The sequence below is a fragment of the Dermacentor albipictus genome, chromosome 7 (genome assembly GCF_038994185.2).
Source record: "Dermacentor albipictus isolate Rhodes 1998 colony chromosome 7, USDA_Dalb.pri_finalv2, whole genome shotgun sequence".
In the NCBI taxonomy this organism is placed as follows: domain Eukaryota; kingdom Metazoa; phylum Arthropoda; class Arachnida; order Ixodida; family Ixodidae; genus Dermacentor; species Dermacentor albipictus.
Genome location: NC_091827.1, coordinates 81,579,599 through 81,598,609, shown reverse-complemented (window position 1 = coordinate 81,598,609; position 19,011 = coordinate 81,579,599). Strand labels below are relative to the sequence as shown.

Genomic DNA, 19,011 nt, shown 5'->3' with positions numbered 1-19,011 from the left:
CGGTCGAGTAACATGCTCTCCCGTCTCTCCACTTCGGTCGACCTGACCGGCCGCTCTTTTGCGATGCTAGAATAAACAAGTTGTTCTGTTAGCAGTCGACTCATCCTTTGCCGAGACCTTCGGATGCTTCCAGCTATGCCCCAGGCCGCCAGGCCAACGCTACCCTTGGGGCTTGCGACCCAGATGCAACAATAGGAAGCCAACAAACACTGACACCATGGACAACATAGGGGAAATTACTTGTGCTTCTTTATAAGGCACAAGTAATTTCCCCTATGCTGTCCTTGGTGTCAGTGTTTGTTGGTTTCTTATAGCAAAAGTAATTTCCCCTATGTCGTCCTTGGTGTCAGTGTTTGTTGGCGTCTGATGAAGCCGCCCAACAATGGCATATTTTGTGAGGCAGTATTACCACGTCTCCTGAAGGGTGTGAAATTGCAATTGTAAGTAATGTTGATGCGAGAGCATCACGTGGCCCATTCAGCGCTAAATCCGGCGACGTCTGTAGCAGAGAAATCACCTAAATTAGCGATTGGCTGCGACGCCACGTCATGAACGCGCGGGCCGCATTTGCTAGCTCGGGCCTCGACGTAGCAGAGCGGGCGAAACAGAACACCAGCACGCCAGGCTTTGCATGAGGGTAGAGCGCCATAGCCATGACTTCACACCACCCTCGCTCTCGCTCTCCGAAGCCTGTATTACCCGCGCGTTCGTTGTCCACGCAGGGTGTCGCCTGCGCCTCGGCAAGGCCAAACCAAAATGCGAAAAGCGTCTCAACCGGTTCGACTGTTCGCGAGGAGTGCATAACTCGAAAGTCCGTTCAGCAACGTTGAACTAAACAATAATGCTTTCAGATTCACATCTCAAGAAGTGCTGAGGTCTGCTCGGGCTTTCTGTTTGAGCGACCTGCTCATGTAATTTTTTCAAGACAGTGTGCCAGAAGTAATACGGTGAGCGCGGATTTTCAGAAACCCGTTATTACTGTGTGCGGTCATCGGAAAAATGCACAGTGTGAAATCATTAGTGCTACAGTTATCTAAATATGGCAACTGCTTTAGCTCATACGTTATAGATCATCGAATAAGCGCAATAAACAGAGACGTGGTTGGAGTCCTGTCCAGGAATTTTTACTTTATCGCTTCAGCCATCTGTGGTACTTCAGCGCTAAAGACGAGCGTGACATCATGGGGAGCATTTTCAAAAAAATGATATTTCACAGGACCAACCGAATTTCCAACAACTTTCTGTTGGCAACGCGCACAGCCTACTCACTTGTAATCGGAGTACTTTTCTGTTGCATTGTTGCAGTGTTTTTGTCAGGACTAAAGCACTGCTATAACATTGCTGGGACCTTCCGATCTGCTCGCAAGGTGGGTCACGCTATTTGTCTGCGTTCCACGCAATATTTAACGAAGTAACCAGGTGAAATATATGTAAAATGATAAGAGACAACAGTCTGCAAGAACACAATAGGTAATATCTTCGCGCCAGTCGACACATTCCTTCATCTCAGTCGTTTGCCCAACGAGCCTGGCATTTCTGTCGGCGTTATCAAACTTTGATAATGACGCCGTTACATTCTTATATCACGTTTGTTGTACGGAGAAATCTTCCGGGTACCATCAGTGTAATTTGTCTGTGGATCGGATGTCTTAATTGCATCTAAGATTCTTGGTAATCGGAAAGGCATTACTTTGAATTTTTAAGACAGTGCAAATGAACAGCAAAAAAACACAGAAAGAACAAGGACACGATTAACTTAACTATCAGTGATACTTCGCTACATGCATCAATCTTGACACTCTTGCCTTTCACTACTTGCCTTGATTTCGTAAAGAGCATGTCCGTTTTTTTTTGCTTCTCGTTTTTCTTAAACCTTTGGTTTATTTATACGAGCATGATGTTTTCTTCATAACATCATTTCAGAATCAGCACTGTGGCACATTTCCGCCATATTGTCCTTGTTCCTTTGTGTTGTATTGCGCGTCCTAAGAGGAACCCTAACCAGCTCGCCGAATTATCGCCATTTCCCTTAGCTTGCACGGTCATTGATATTATTTAGCTGCAATTACGGGAATCTTAAACGTGCGCCAACGTTGCTAAATAAGGAGTTCATGACGCTGCTGAAGTCACAGAGCACTTGAGTTGCTCCTAATTAGCACCCCCTACGGTAGATAGATTGTTCCGCGTAGATTCCTGCTGCTTAACGCTGTGTCGCTGGCTTGGTTCTTAGTAGCAGCGCTCGCATTTTAATGCTGGCGAAACGCAATCAATCCTGCAAATTTTGCGCTGTGAATGCAGTTTAAAAAAATTTTACTCGGACGAAATTACTGCGTAATGCCCACTACTCTCTCTATTATGGCCCGTTTGCTGGCTTATTTTGGGAATGTCAAACTCCAAAATTTCATTTCAATATCTGTTTAGCGAATAGCCGTGGACACTCGATAACAACTGGCCTCGCATGGAAAGGAGGCAAGGAGGCAGGAAAGGAGGCAAGCTGAAACACACACAATTAAAGAAGTAGATGTGCCGGCAATAGCAGCAAGGTTTTAACATCAGGAATCTGATGATATATGCAGTAGCTTGCATTGTTGCCATATAATTTTCAAAATATTTTGATAATGTAAGTTCGAGATCAGGAAGTCGTTGCCAATATATTGGCGGAGAAAGTATGCTTTTGAAGTTACAGAGCGCTGAAATTATTACAATTAGTGCCCAGTAAGGCTGATCCCTTCTCATCACAAGGAAGACAAAGTGACGCAAGTATGAAACAAATTATCGTTACCATGCATCAATTCTCTTCACCTGTCTTTGCAAACGTACCTCTGTACTCTACAGACTTGGCTTCATAATCTGCATCTGTCACTAAACGTAAACAAAAGTGGAGTTCTTGTTTTTCCGCTTTCCGAGCCGTTGCAGCTATCATTAGTATATGAACAGAGAACAATTCCTCAGGTAGAGTCGCCTAAATATTCGGGTATGGCAGGCAGCGTCCAAAAATGTATGCGTTTTTTTGGCGTATCCATGCCGCCTGGTCTTGTGACGTGGATTACAATGGTCAAACATGCACACAAGCACTATACAGCTTGAATTCATTCTGCACACTTGAGTTGCACGATGTTGTCCTTCGCGGGGCGCGTGCTTCTACAAACTTTTGCTTGCAATTATGCCTGTACGTACGGCAAGAAAAGCCTTTCGAAAGCATAAATTTGTTTCTTGCCTACATTATGTAACTAAATGACATTCCGTTTGGGTATTTACAATAATATTGCTACGGGGTCGTATTCCCACTGACGAAGAGCCGCGCAGGAAGAAGACGAAGACGACGATTGGAAGCTAGCGCGGGCTGTTGCCTCTTGGTCAACTGCGGCGTATTGCCTTGTAAATATACTTGTAAATAGCTTTTCGTCGGTGTCTTCCTACGTAACATATTTGGTGGAGGTGGACGTTCCCTGTACCTCGTCACGGAGCTTCGCAGTGGACGGTCCGTCGAGCCTACCTTCATGGCTCCCGGCGACGCCAACCCGACTCCACCGGCTCCGACACCTGCTGCCACTACGACGACCTCCATCACCCTCTCCGCTCCCCGTGATCCTGGCGTATTCTCGGCAAAAGATGGGGAAGACGTCGAGGACTGGATCAGCCTTTACGAACACGTCAGCCGCAATAACCGGTGGGACCCAACTCGTCGGTGTCTTCCTACGTAACAATATCTTAATGCTATTATTTTTCTTAGAATACTTTCGACCCTTTCTGGTATGGGTGCCCGCGTCTAACCATTTTGCTTTTATGATAATTTGGGTAGCTGAATATGTGCTACTGTGTATGTGCAGCGTTTCAAAGCCTGAACAATAGCCTTTAAAGTTCATCCGGCGCTGGGAAGACTCGAACCAGACACTCTTGCGTGTATATACGTGTACTCGGATACTTGCCACGCTCGAACTTTGGGGTGGCACCGCTAGATGGCGCAGCGCGTCCACCTGGAAGCTGCAGTGCACACCACATACATGACGCGTTTCGGCGGTTAGAGTAAGGCATTGATTCATTGCTAATTGCATCAACGGGAAGAGTGACCCCGAAATGGTTCCTGCCGCGATATGTTTCTTTTAATGTAGTGCTCCTATAGAAGGAAAACATCTTACAATTCTATTCCGAAGAAGCCAGGAGCCAGGCGTAGCAACCGAGTCTGGCTGTACGGCAGAGCCTGCAAAAAAAAAAGCATAATCAAGAGTCGTGACCTTTCGGATTTGTTCCAGCAGCGGCAAAAAGTAATGCAGTCAGCGTACGAATTCGTCGAGAATTTTGATGTGGCCTCGGTAGCACATCCGAATTGGCAGCGGCTCATACACACTTTGTCAAGGTTTTAATGTGCCCACAGGGTTCGACGCAATTTGTATGGTGCATACTCCATCCCCAGGACAATACACCACTAAGAAAAGCCGAGTGCCCGGCCGGTGGACGCCTGTGCCTATTTGCATAATGGCTGGGCAAAGGGCGGCAGCGTTGGTCTAGACCCATCCCCTCCCGCAAACATTAGTGGAGACTGAACCAGATGGTCACGGCCGCGGTTTCTAAAACATTTTTTTATGCAACAGGAGCAATTTCTTCCTGTGTGGCTTGGTGGTGCGGGCTTCCCTCATTTTTATTTCGGTTATTTTTGCAATCCGAGGGGCTCAAAAATACGCCGTGTTCTGGGAACGAGGCACGTTGACTGCTAAACTGGTGAGTTGTAGCAAAAGACCCTATTGTATTGTTGGAATATTTAACATTCCAACAATGCCCAACATCGACATTGTCGTGTCTCCGGAAAATCCACGTGCGCCACTCATTTCCTGGGACTGCTAAGAAGGCAGACTTATCACCGCTAGCCCCCTGAAGCAGCTGTCTCTGTTCCTCCTCAAAGAGTCTTATTTTGACCGTATTCACATTTACATGGACGGTTCCACCAAATTCGAACAGGTCTACTGAAGCAGTAGTTGTTCCATCGGACGCTGTCTCTCTTCAGTTTAAATATTCGGTCAATACTACGTTGACAGCAGCGCAACTCGCGGCTCTTCAAGGTGCACTCAAGTACGTGCTCTCGCCGCCACTTATTCGTTGGGCCATATTCTGCGGTTTCGAAGCAGCCCTACAAACTCTGCAGTTTGCCCTACGTCATGGATTACAGGAGCAGCTAGTGTACGGAATAATGCACGCTCATCATCACGCGCTTGAGAAAGGCCACGACATTGTATTTCAATGGTTGCCAAGCCACTGCGGAATTGCCGGCAACGACAGCTTAAATGAAGCTGCATGTTCGGCTCACCAAAAAGGTCAGCGGGTACCACTTTCAAGAACTAATACTGCGCGACAACTGCAATCTTTTGCTCGCCACATCATACTTCTTCGATTAAATTCACCGGGTTTCACTAACTCACGTTTGCTAAGACCATAACTTGCGACTTCGTCTACCACTTGAACTCTACCTTCTCGAAACAATTTCACTGTTTCGCATGTGGTTGGGGGTCCCATTTGCAAATTACTATTCATTTATTATAGGTATAAGTGCCGCATGCAAATTCTGTGGGTGCGCTGAGACTTTAGAGTACCTTCTGTGCCATTGCCTATCCTTTGACACTCAACGACGTACTTTACAAGCGAAACTCAGCCTGCTAGAGGATAGAGTTCTCTCAGAAGAAAAGACACTTGGAGAATTGCCCATGCATTCTTGCCACAAAAGCCGTTTTGCGCTTCTTGACGGGCACTGGATAGTATGTACTCCTGCGACAGTGGAGATGCCTATGCGACTGACCGTGAATGACTATTATTTCTCTTTTATCACTTTATCCTTTCTTCCTTTTCCCCGTCCCCAAGTGTCGGGTAGCCAACCGGGTACGTCCTTGGTTAACCTTCCTACCTTTTCCTCTTCTCTCTCTATCTAGCATTTCAATAATTATTCTAATTACACATTCAGCCAATACACAGTGAAGCCAGAACTGCGAATGAAGTAGGCCACTCGTCTTTAAAGTACCGAATATTTTTGTTAGCCTTTGTTTCTATCGGGAAAAAGTTATCGGAATATCACGAAGCTTGGATAACATTAGTATGGTAAAATTCTATTTAGAGAGCTTTAGAATAAGGGCCCGAAATTTGTGTCGTCTCTTAGAGCTTTGTATACGTTAATTTTGGGTAGACATGACGTACGAGCTTTAGAAGAGGGCAATAGCTTTCCAAGTTAGCGGCACTTGTAGTGCCGCTGCAGTTCAAAGCTAACCTACGGTAAATAATGAGACAAAAGAGAAAAGGTGCATTGTTTTCGGCATAAGTACTTGTAAAAGCCTTTGACATACGTACTTTTGGCGTACGGTCAGCCAGTTTTGTATAGCGCCCCGAAATGCTTGCGCTTCAGAACTGGCCTTAGTGTATAGTAAGAAGGCAATGTGCCGCACAATTTTTGTGACTAAAATTTGAGGGAATTGCAGATCGGTGTCCATTCTCAAAGTGCGCCACGCACATTAGTGCCAATGCTGATGCACTTCTTTCAGAAATAATAAATATCTTGAATGAATGATTTGCAGAATAGCTTAATATACCTTTAAAAACTTTCCAATTTTTCCTGAAACCTAATAAAACAAAGCAAGATAAACACCGTGCCCTGACGCTGAAGATTTTTCCATTTAGCAGAAGTGTCTTTATAGTTATTTGTTTAGAAGGCTGGGAGCATTACCAGAAAGTATTCATTTCATCACGCACATTGAAGAGAACTGGCCTTACGGCAGGTACACAGAGTATTAAGTGAGGAAAACAGCAACAGCAAATTGCGCTTAGGAAACTATTCAGAGGTGTAGAAAATTTTGCATGTTTATTTATTTCATATGCCATCAATCATCGTAACATTGCCGAGGCAAGTTGGTCAACACAACTGTAAAGAAAAGGTTGATCGCGAACACAAACGCTCCCCCACAGTCAGTGCAACCGACATTGCGGAAACGGGAGAGGAGCATGAATAGTCGAAGTCCCGAAATTGCTCAAAGGCAAATTACAGGATATATCTTCCAACCTCTTCGATGCTTTGCATAGGCTGTAAAAAAAGAAATAGGCAAGTTCAACACACATGTTGGAATTTGTATAAAGCGATGCATTAGTAAAGCGATAAATAAATTCTATACAAATAACCGTGACACGTAATACTGCGTCTAACTTAATCCCATGCGGTATGTAATCTCATGCAATGTTTAAATGTATCCCCTACATAGGCTATAACTTTATTGTCATATACTATTTATGTTCATGCACTTCACCACTAACAAGCTATGCCGAAAAAAGCACCATTTCAGGCGGATACACAATGTGAGACGTATTCGCTGCGATGTAACGAAGATGAAGGCAATGTCTGACGCATGTTGAGGGCCAAATCGAAGCCCCGAAAAGGGCTCAAAGACAAATTGCAGGATATATATTCCAACCTCTTCGGTGCTTTGCATAGGCTGTAAAAAAATGAAATACGCAAGTGCAACACACATGTTGGAATTTTTATAAAGCGATGCATTAGTAAAGCGGTAAATAAATTCTATCCAAATAGCCGTAGAACGTAAGACTGCGTCTACCATGAGTTGCAGCGCAGAGTACTTCTAATGGTGCCTATATACTGCTCTTTTCGTGTAGATAAGCATTGCAAACTGTCCACCTTTTTTGTCGGTCGAGGAAGATATATCCTGTAATTCGTCTCTGAGCACTTTTCGGGACTTCGACTATTCATGCTCCTTTCCAAGTAGAGATCACAATTAGGCACAAGTAGAGATCCATAAGTGAAGCTAGGTATTTATTTCACCTAATTATGCATACACCTGCCTTCACCACTCGGCCCTCAACAAGCGTCAGACATTACCTTCAGCTCCGTTACATCGCAGCGAATACGTCTCACACTGTGTATCCGCCTGAAAGGGTGCTTTTTTTCGGCATAGCTTGTGAGTGGTGAAGTGCATAAACATAAATAGTACATGATAATAAAGTTATGACCTATGTAGGGGGTAAATATAAACATTATATGAGAGTACATGTCACATAGAATTAAGTTAGACGCAGTCTTACGTCCCACGGTCATTTGTATAGAACTTATTCACGACTTCACTAGTACTAGCATCCGATGCATATATAACCTTCCCATATATCCACAAACATATCCGCCAAGGGTCTGACCAACCCAACAGGCAGCAGGTACGCAAAACTCTGGAAAATAGGCAAAGAAGACTTTGCTTCGAAAACATTCGCAGATGCACTGCGATCCCACCGACTTATGCATCAAAGACGCCGAAGCTGTGATCGCTTCTCGACAAAAAAAGTTAAGAAAAATTAAGAACCTACACGAAACGCTCCTTATGTTGAGGCATGACAGAGACAATAGTAATGATTTAGGAAGGCGATATTTCTAAGCGTATAGTTACAGCAATTCGAAGTTCCGAGTATGAATAACAGACGAAATTTACTCGCCCTACAATAAGGGCGGCCAGTTTTCAATGCTCATCTACACGAGAAGAGTAGTATGTAGATACCATTAGAAATACTCTGCGCTGCAACTGATGGTGTTATATTTCATGAGCCACGCAAAAAAAGTAACAAGAATAAACCTGTCGGCATAGTGACAGGAATTCCACACAATAAACCTGACTTCATTAGCGCGACACTAGCAGCTCGCCTCTTGCTGTGCTCATCACTGCTGACAGCGTTATATGAAAGTGATATGGTGATACGCTAAGTTCTTTAATATTTTTATGGCTTATAGAGATACTGCCGTGAAAAGGTCCGGTGTTCTTTAATAGGGGTGAGCATTCCTAGCATTCACGTATTTCTGGTGTTAGTGAGTATCTCGTGGTCGAATGGGTAGTGCCTCGTGCTGCTGTGTTGAGGGAACAGGATCAGAGACCGACCGTCGGAAAAAATTCATTCACTAGGTATATGGAATTGTACATCTATGTTCCGCAGTTCCATGAACCTCCTTGATGCAAACTTCGCAACTGGCGACAACCTGCACGTGGATATGCGCCGAACTTGTATGAGCCCCTTTCGCGTGAACAATGGTCACTGGGTATGTGCCACTGTACCATAAATAAATGAGGGGTGAGCAAGTTAACCAGGCACTGTATCTCGAACATTACACAGTCAGTACTAAGCACACGAAAACATTCTTACGATAAATATTCAAGTATCCTGCGTCAAATGACGATTCCGTAGGCGAGGCAATGGTTCAAGGTAGAATTCCAGTTGGCAATACATCTGTGTGATGCAAAATAAATTTCACTTCATTTGACTAGATGGGGCAGGAATCGGATGCAATGCCTGGAATGTAAGGAAATCTCCAAATAATTATCTTTGGAGACCCTGCTCAGTACCTTTCGCAAATAGACATTTTGCATTCAGCCAAGAACCTTTGTAGAAGCTGAAAGAATAATGGGGCTCTTGTGCTGAGGAAACAGGCATCTGAAACAGCGCACCACTGCCAACGGCCCATTCATGCAAGTGAATTACACACGCATCGTAAGAATGAATGCTCATCGCATTAACGCTGCCACTTATATCCAAAGCATAGATGCGCCGACAGTTTTCCTTCATCATTTTGGTTGACTTAGAAGAGTTTGTCAATGTTCGTTGGTGACATTTGGAAGTAGGGCCGAGTAGCCCATAACTAGTTCCATCTAGCCAGGAACACATCTGATTGTGTAGCCTGATCGACTGATACTTCATGCCTATTTCCCATGGCGGATTTTTACCCCGTTTTCCCTAGTTTTACTTACCGCCCTTTATTAACATCCATGAAGGCATGCAATACGGCGCCTATCTGCTGGCTGTGTAGTGGATAAATTGACCCTGAAGTATAGGTTCATCCTAGCAAATCCTTACTTATGGCTGGAGCTGCTTATGGCTGGATGCGCTGCTTCACCGCGCAACAAAGACTGCCTGAACCTCAACCTCGTATGTCGCCTTGTCGCTAGGCTGTCCATAACTTTACACAGGAGTAAGATATACGAGTAAACATGACAGGTTGGCACGTGGAAGTGTAGCAGCTGCAGCAAATGTATTTTGCAAAAGTGTACGCAAGCTTTCGCTTGCCCTGACTTCGAGCTCTTATCGTGTGCGCAACAGCAGCACTGGCTTTGCAGGGTCAGTCCACGTGGGAGATGCTCTTGCTTTTTATCTACCGCGCTGGTTCAACGAACGCCTGCCACTAGGAAGGGGATCAATGGGGGATGCTGCTAGGGAATACTGCAATGTTGTTTTCGAAGCCAGTGGCTCGTTTTCGAAGTATACGTTGAGGTACAATGTCAATCCGGTCTCGTGTTTCTTCAGTGGGTTCAAAATATTGCTCAGCTTTCACGACAATTAGGACTTGTTCCTGTTGCCTATTTCTCGTAAAGAAATCGGCAAGAAGAGTTAGGAAAAACGAGGTGCTCAATATTTTGTTACAACCATATGAAGAGAACAAGCAATGAGCCTGGAAATATTAGAAAAAATTATTAGCGATTTTGATTACAATTTAAGTGGGCGAAAGCAACTTGCCGCAGATAGAATCTGAACCAACGTCATGCGTGTTACATATGCAGTGTTGTAGCATTAAGCTACCGCATAGGCTGTCCTGCTATAAACTTTCTTAGGTATTTTGAACACGTGCACATGAGTAGCCTTGAGAATGTTAGCCAACACTTCTTATGTCATGGCAGCGAATGTGGAGCATACTTCTAAAGCGCAGATGTCACCTGTTAGAACATCGAAGAAAACTGGCCATAAACCTTGCGGTTGAAAAGATGTACTATTTACGCTGCCTGTGCCCTGAGTGGCGCTGGCTGACACACACATGACGCAAACCACCGCTTCGTTCCGAAGGGGACGCTCATAACATCCATCCATCCATGACTCAACTTGTTGATATACACAAATCCCGAAGAAGGCAATGGCAGAATTGCCGGTAGCCCGAAGAATGTTAGCCAAGCCTATCTTAATAACTGCACATGTAACGCGTAACTTCACTGTGTTCTGTCGCACTCATGTACGCAACACCGTTCAAGAAAACAGTTTGGCCTGTTTCGCCGCTTCTCGTTTTATTTGCTGCTTTTGATATTATGTGGCGACGTTGAACTGAATCCCGGACCTTCATCTGATGGGACCTTGCAGCAGCTCTTGGCAGGCCAGAATATGATTAAGGAGAAATTAAACAGTATTGAATCTGCACAGACTGCAAACAGGCTCGCTATAGACGAACTAGCTGGTCGTATGAAATCTCTTGAAGCAATGCTAACCAAAGTTGATGAAATAAAATCGTCCGTGACGGAGTGTGCCCAACAATACGAGACCCAGGGTCGAGCTTTGAGGTCCTTAATGTCAAAGGTTGACTATCTTGAGAACCGTAGTAGAAGGGGCAATCTAATTTTTCATGGCATACCCGACCAGCAGGCTAACGAGACGAGTGTCGACTCTGAGAGACAGGTGTTGGATATATGTTCTTCGAAGTTAGGAATTTCCACTGTTGAAATAGAAAGGGCTCACCGGTTAGGACGTTTTCACGCTGGGAAGAGTAGACCTATTATTGCAAAATTTGCCTCGTTTAAAGAAAAACAACTCGTGCTAAGTAACGCAAAAAAGTTGAAGGGTACTGCTATTGCTATTTCTGAAGACTTTTCGGAAGCAGTGCGAAGGAAAAGAAAGATCTTATGGGACTATGCAAAGGTACATAAACGGGACGGCGTTAAGGCTACCCTCAGGTATGATTACCTACTTTTGAACGGGCAGAAGTTTGTTTGCGATGATGTAACAATGCAGGTAACCTCACAGAAGTGACGACGCCAGTCTAGCCCTGTTAACCTTACTTTTCTTATATTGAACTGTAGGAGTATCAAAAATAAAAAAGATGAACTATGTGCACTCATAGACGCAGTAAAGCCTTCAGTCATTCTTGGCACAGAATCCTGGTTAGAACCAAACATTAGTGATCACGAGGTGTTTCCAACAGGATACACCTGCTACAGAAAGGACAAATTATCATGGAGGAGGTGTATTTATACTAATAGATAACAGTATAAAGTCTTCTCAGATTCAAGTGGACGTTGGCATATGTGAAGCCATATTGTGTACACTTGAACTTCCGAATCGTATGATCATTACAGTATGTAGCTTTTATCGTCCTCCAAATGTATCACCAGACGTTCTCACGTGTTTTCAAGGCATAATTGATGCTGTGCATACGGATACCATGGTAATTGGGGGCGACTTCAATTTACCGGATATTAAATGGGATACATTGAATACTATCACAGCTACTGGAATAAGCAATACAGAAATGATGGATAGGTGAATCTGTATGCACTGCACCAGCTGGTCCTCTCGCCAACGCGGGGAAACAATATTCTGGACCTGCTGCTAACGAATCGACCTGATCTTGTGGATTCAACACTCGTGATTCCTGGTATAAGTGACCACCAGGCTGTCGTGTCGACGATGTCACTAGCCTATGTTAAAAATACAACCCATGTTAACAGAAGAGTGTACAATTATAAAAAAGCAGATATAGATTGCATTAATCAAGCGTTAGACACCTATTTTATTGTATTTGAAACAGAAGCCGACTGTAGGAATGTGGAACAGTTGTGGCGGTTATTGAAGCAAAAGATACTGGAACTACGTGAGCGGTTTGTCCCATCTTGGGTACTGACGACGCGAAGAAGCAAAAACAAACCTTGGTTTACGAAAAGGTTGCGCCAACTTGAACAAAAAAGGCGGAAAATTTATCGCGCCTTTTGCAGAACACCATCAAGAGAAACGGAGGAAAAACTGAAGGAAATAACTCGAGAGGTTAAAGAAGCAACACGCACTGCTAAAGACAGTTATTCGAAAACTATTCAATCACGATTAAAAGATAAACCAAAAGAATTTTAGAGACACGTAAAAAAGAACGGAAAGGACGTAGTAAATATTCCCCCTCTCGTGTCCGGTGATGTCACAGTTCATGACGACACTGACAAAGCAGAATGCTTCAACGCCTACTTCTGTTCCGTTTTCACTCCTGCAACAATGCCTTCTGCGGACGAGCTTACGCTGCATGAAACAAGTGACATGAATGATGTTGTAATCAATATGCGCGGCATTGAATCGTTGCTTCAAGGGCTCGACACTTCTAAAGCCTGTGGTGCCGATGACTTACCAAACTTCCTGTTCAAATCATGCGCTGAACCGCTTTCCAAGTACTTGAAATTAATTTTTGACAAGTCGCTGCTCGAAGCCTCCCTGCCTGATGACTGGAAAACAGGTATTGTGGTCCCTGTTCATAAGTCTGGCCCTAGAAGCGACGTTTCAAACTATCGTCCAATATCATTGACATCCATCGCATGTAAAATACTAGAGCATATTCTATTCACGAGCATTGTAGCTCATTTGAATACTAATTCTGTGATTACGCCCTCCCAACACGGATTTCGTAAGGGGTTTTCTTGTATTACACAGTTGTTAGAATTCACAAATGATATTGCTTCTGCTTTGGATAAAAGGCTTTCAGTTGAGTGTATCTTCCTCGATTTCAGAAAGGCTTTTGACACGGTACCCCATTCATTGCTCATAGAAAAATGCATAAATATAAAATTCACCCGCAGGTTGTCGCATGGGTTAAAGAATATCTTACCCTGCGCCGGCAGGTCGTGGTCGTAAACGGGGTTCAGTCGCGCCCGCAAGCAGTTACATCCGGTGTACCCCAGGGCTCCGTCCTGGGGCCTTTACTTTTTTTATTGTATATAAATGATATTGGCGAAGGCCTTACTTCGCAGCTAAGGCTTTTTGCAGATGACTGCTTGTTATATAGGGTGACTAACAACATGGATGATGCCAGTCTGATTCAGGAAGACCTCAATCTAATTAGTGAATGGTGCACTAAGTGGCGCATGCAGATAAACCTAACCAAAACAGTCAACATGACATTTACTCGAAAGAAGAACCCTATAAATTTTTCTTACACCTTGAATAACAATTTAATAGCTAAAGTAACACAGTTTAAATACCTAGGTGTTTGGTACACCCCAGAATTATCATGGCAGAAGCAGGTTAACTATGTAACCGCTAAGGCAGGGAAAATGTTAGGTTTTCTTCGTAGGAACTCCAGAGCATTCAGCACGTCTACACGAGAGCTGCTGTACAAGACGTACGTAAGGTCTGTCCTTGAGTACGGCTGTGTAGTTTGGGACCCTCCGACGGCACGTGACATTAATAAACTTGAGAGGGTACAGAATTTAGGTGTGCGGTACGTGTCAGGTCGATACAAAGTTAATTTCAGCGTTACGAGTGCTAAGGAAGAGTTTAAATGGGATACCTTGGAGGTACGACGCAGAAGGCTGCGACTGAAACTTTTCCATGCCATATTCTACGGTACAATTGGTATAGAAAGGGACAAATACATAATGCCACCTCATTACCGATCACAACGCGTGGATCATGCGCTAAAGGTACGAGAAGTTCCATGCAAGACAGAACTGTATAAGAAGACATTTTTTCCAAGAACTATACAGGAATGGAATAGGTTACCTGCCAGTGTCGTCAACGTCGTGTCAAATGATGTATTTTTTGCCCTGTTGAAGTGACTCAACTAGCCTATTTCTTTTTACCTTTAGATTGAATTTGCCCATGTATAAGTTACCGTGTTTTGAAAATTCTGTAAGTTCTGTTGAACTTTTGTTGTTTTTTCTCACGTCGGGTAAAAAAAAATTTTGTGAAAGTTTATACCTGTTCTGTTAAACCTTTCCCCCCACTGTAATGCCCTTTGGCGCCTGTGGGTACTGAATAAATAAATAAATAAATAAATAAGATGTACCTTCCGCTCCCACCTCGGGTAAGTCGTCCTTTCGCCCACTTAAATCTTATTCAAAATACCATTTGCTTTCTCTGTGTTTTCCTTGGTTTTATTGTCTTTGTTCTACTGCGTGGTATAAAAAGAAGAAAAAGAAGTTTATTGATGGGATGATATAGCAACTACTTCCAAATTCGAGTTTATTTTTATTCATTGCACATACATGAACAGGCAGGCATACTTATTGGAGCATCCAGAGGTGCTAATGTAAGAATTGTGAGGCGACCTCCTATTTTCAGTACATAGATAAGAGTATTAATGCATCAAGCAGCCAACTCGGGGACAAATATTTATATAGAAAGAGAAACAAATAGGTGTTGAGCAAGGCGATAAGAATAACAAGTTACCGTTAATAAACACTAAACTACGAAAACCGAAACAATAAAAGAAATTTCATTAGGCCATGTGAACAACAATAAAGTGTTTTAGAATGTGATGTCGACACAACATGAATACACTACAAACGAGAGATTGAATATGCAGTAATATAAAGTACAGTATGTACGTAATAATAACATATACTTTCATTTACGTTCGTAACAGGAGGATGGAACAATACAAAAGAAAAAGCCAATGAAAGGAAGAGACGGCGATGCACAAGATTTATAAAAGCTGAAACTAACACAGCCTTTCTCCTCTTAAATAGTATTATAAAACACCTCGTGTTTGGCGCAGCATAGCCTTAGCCGCTTTTGCGCCAATAAACCATATTTAACTAACTAACTAAATAACTAACTAACTGAAAAAATAATTGATTTATCAATTCTTTATTTATGTTCTGTACAATGAATGTAATCCAACAACTGGCTTGATATTAACTGGTATTTCATTCCAAAGTACTATACCACGGAAGCAAAGTATAAATGTCCCGTAATTGAATCGTATTCTAGGTAGGAGAGGGTTATTGTACTTAGGATAGGTTTAATACAGTCGACTCTGGCGCTACTCTGGCGCCATCTGTCGCAGCGAAGTGACAGCTCTGGGAAGGTGGCTCTGCGGCTCGGGCGGCTCGACGCGCATTACTTCACGCGCGCTGCACTTCGTGTCGGCCACGGTCGAGGCCGGTTTGCTTTGTTAATTAGCCGTCCCCGTTCCTTTTCGGATTCGACTACTGACAGTGCAATGGCGTGGGCAAGCGGCGAAATTACGGGGGTGCGAAAACGAACAAGTGTAACCGGCGAGACTGCTGCGTAAGAGATTGACAGCCAACAAGGCCAGCCAGGCGTAAATTGGTACATCTTTGCTAGCAGGCCTTACGAATTAGAATGGCAAAAGAAATGGTTCGCAGATGTGAGGTGAGTAAGGTAAGTCAGCTTCTGTCGTCGCATTTATGAGAAGGGCCAGTTTTGTAAATCGTGCTACTCGTGCGCGTTTCGCATCTTGGGTGATGCCAGCGATCATGGCCAGGTCGGCTGCTCAACGTTTAAAATATATTTGTCGCGACTGTGCTGATTTGACTACTTCATAGTGTAGGTTTAGGATTTGGTATGATCAGCATAACACCGGCATGTGTGATGAGCAATATTTTTATGCCGAGGCAGCGTATTTTATGCTGGCGAGAGCTAATTCATAGACGATACTCGTTTCGGCTGCAGCCGTCCGAGGCGCAGTTTCACAAGTTGCGATTTTTCTTGCCACTTTACATTTGCGAAATCACCTCGCAAAAGCAAAGCGCGTATGCAATCAAACGAATCCGCAAGCGAAAGCAGACCTTATGAAAAGGGCATAATGAACCTCGATCATTCTACACCCCCGCAGGGGCGTCTGCGTCAGCAGGCGTTTGGTGTGTTGCGACACCACGTACCCGAGCACACGAGGGTTGCAACCTCCCGCGTGTAGCCGTGCGCGGCTTAGCCGTGTCCGGGGAAAGGGGGATCCTGGGCGTTGAGCCGATGCCGGGTGTTCGGACCTTTAAGGCCCCCCGGCGGAGGCAACACACCTCTTTGGCCTCTGCTTCACGTAGACGGCACCCTCGGACTGGCCCACCCGGGGGAAATCGGCAGTCGCTTTTTCCTGCCCTCCTCTCCAACAATCTTCGTATTCTCTGTCGTCTTTTTCATGTTTCCTGTATTCTCATCACTTCTCCTCACTTCCTAGTTTCCCGGCGCCGAGGGTTAACCTTGTATGGTTAGCCAGCCTTGGTTATGCTGTATTTGGTTATAGCAGCGATGTACGGCTGGCGTTGACAGGGTTTGTCTAGCAAGAACTTCTGCCACGTCCCCCTGTTGGGCTCCATGGTGGGTGGTTTTCCTAAACTCCCTGATCGCCCTCAGAAACGCGGGCGCACCGAAGAAGTCTTTCACTTTTTCGGACGCCAAGTCCACAATTTTTCTCGTTTCCACGTGATCCATTCAGAAAAACCAGCTAAACCAGTGCGAACAATCTCACCATTCCTTGTATCGAAGTCTCTTACCGAATTTTTTGGTCCAGGATATAAGGCGTCGAGGATGGCTAGCGGTGACCTCCTCTTGGAGCTCCGCGATCACAAGCAAATTGAGAAACTGCCTAAGCTAATATCACTTGGGGAGAGACAAGTAGTAGTAACCCCGCACCGCACGATGAATACCTCTCGCGGCGTTGTCTCGGACGATGATTCGCTGAGGCTAAGCTCACTGAGGCTGAGCTCTTGAAGGGCTTCAGTGAACAGAATGTTATAAATGTCAAAAGAATTAACATGAGGCGAGATGGAAAAGGAATCCAAGCCAAACACTTGATAATCACCTTCGGTTCGAGTGTCCTGCCCGAGTCAATCGAGGCCGGGTACATCAAGCTCCGTGTTAGGCCGTATGTGCCAAATCCCCTCGGATGCTTCAAGTGCCAGCGTTTTGGCCACAGTTCACAGAACTGTCGAGGCCGGCTGACATGTGCCAAGTGCAGTGACAATGAACATTCCTCCGAAACATGCCAGAACACTCCACATTGTCTCAACTATGATGGAGAGCACGCCGCGTTCTCGCAGCCGTGCCCATCTTGGAAAAAAGAACATGAAATTGTCACAATTAATGTGAAAGAAAACATATCGTTCAAGGAGGCACGTAGGCGGGTGGCATACCAGCCTAAGAACACATTTGCCGAAGTGGCGCGTCAGGGAGCAGCGCCACAACGGTCTCCGGCAGCTGACCGTCCCATACCCACTGAGGCGGCAGTGAGGCCATCCCCCCCTCCCTACCCCCCCCCCCGGCGGCTGCAGCTAGCGCTGCTACGCCAATACCTCCGGGAAAGTGACCTCGAAGGCCTCGTCCAACGTGCCGAGGCCTTCACGTGAAACAAAGCACTCGGAAGAGCGCGTGTCCAGCACCTCGCAAACGGCGATGGACACAACCTCCAGCAAGACGGCGCCACCAGCGCCTAAAGAGCGGCGAGGAGCTCTCGAACGCTCCAAATGAAATAAACTCCCGGCACGGCGCCTGCAAAACGCCGGTGAACTGACCTTTCCTTTCCAGAACACACAGTATCCAACTCTATCAGAACGGATACACAAATTGTGCAATGGAATGTGCGAGGTCTCATACACAATCTTGACGACGTAACCGAACTTCTACACAAATTTAATCCAAAGGTACTGTGTGTTCAGGAAACGCACTTAAAAGCTACACAGACAAATTTTCTCCGGTCGCACACTATCTTTCGTATAGATCGTGACCAGGTGAACACCTCATCCGGTGGTGTAGCCATAATTGTCAATAAAACTATTGCTTGCCAACACTTGCCGCTTCGGACGTCCCTCGAAGCAGTTGCAGTTCGAGCAATTCTTTTTAATAAATTAATAGCCGTCTGTTCTATCTACATACCTCCAAGCTATCACATGAGCAAAATAGAATTCTGCGAACTTATTAATCAACTTCCTGAGCCGTTTCTTATTGTCGGGGACTTTAATGCTCATAACAGTCTCTGGGGAGATTCCAGGACTGATTCGAGGGGTCGACTTATCGAATCCTTTCTTGTAACGTCCGGTGTGTGCATATTTAGTAGGAAAAGGCCTATCTGCTATAATAATGCGCATAATTCATACTGCTCGATAGATTTAGCGCTTGGATCTTCCATATATTTTTCTTACTTAGACTGGGATGTTATAGAAAATCCATTCGGGAGCGACCACTTTCCAATAACTTTAAGCTTACTAACATGACACGTAATTCGATGACAGGTACCTCTCT

The 19,011-nt window shown here is 44.7% G+C and overlaps 1 protein-coding gene across 1 annotated transcript in view; it reads right to left on the bottom strand.

The window, feature by feature from the left end:
- The window catches only part of LOC135896907 (uncharacterized), a 35,544-nt gene that overhangs the window by 9,975 nt on the left and 6,558 nt on the right, over window positions 1-19,011 (bottom strand). The window contains exon 2 of the mRNA XM_070521342.1: window positions 4,140-4,201. Coding sequence (XP_070377443.1) covers window positions 4,140-4,201 — 62 coding nt within the window. The remainder of the gene's footprint in view (window positions 1-4,139; window positions 4,202-19,011) is intronic.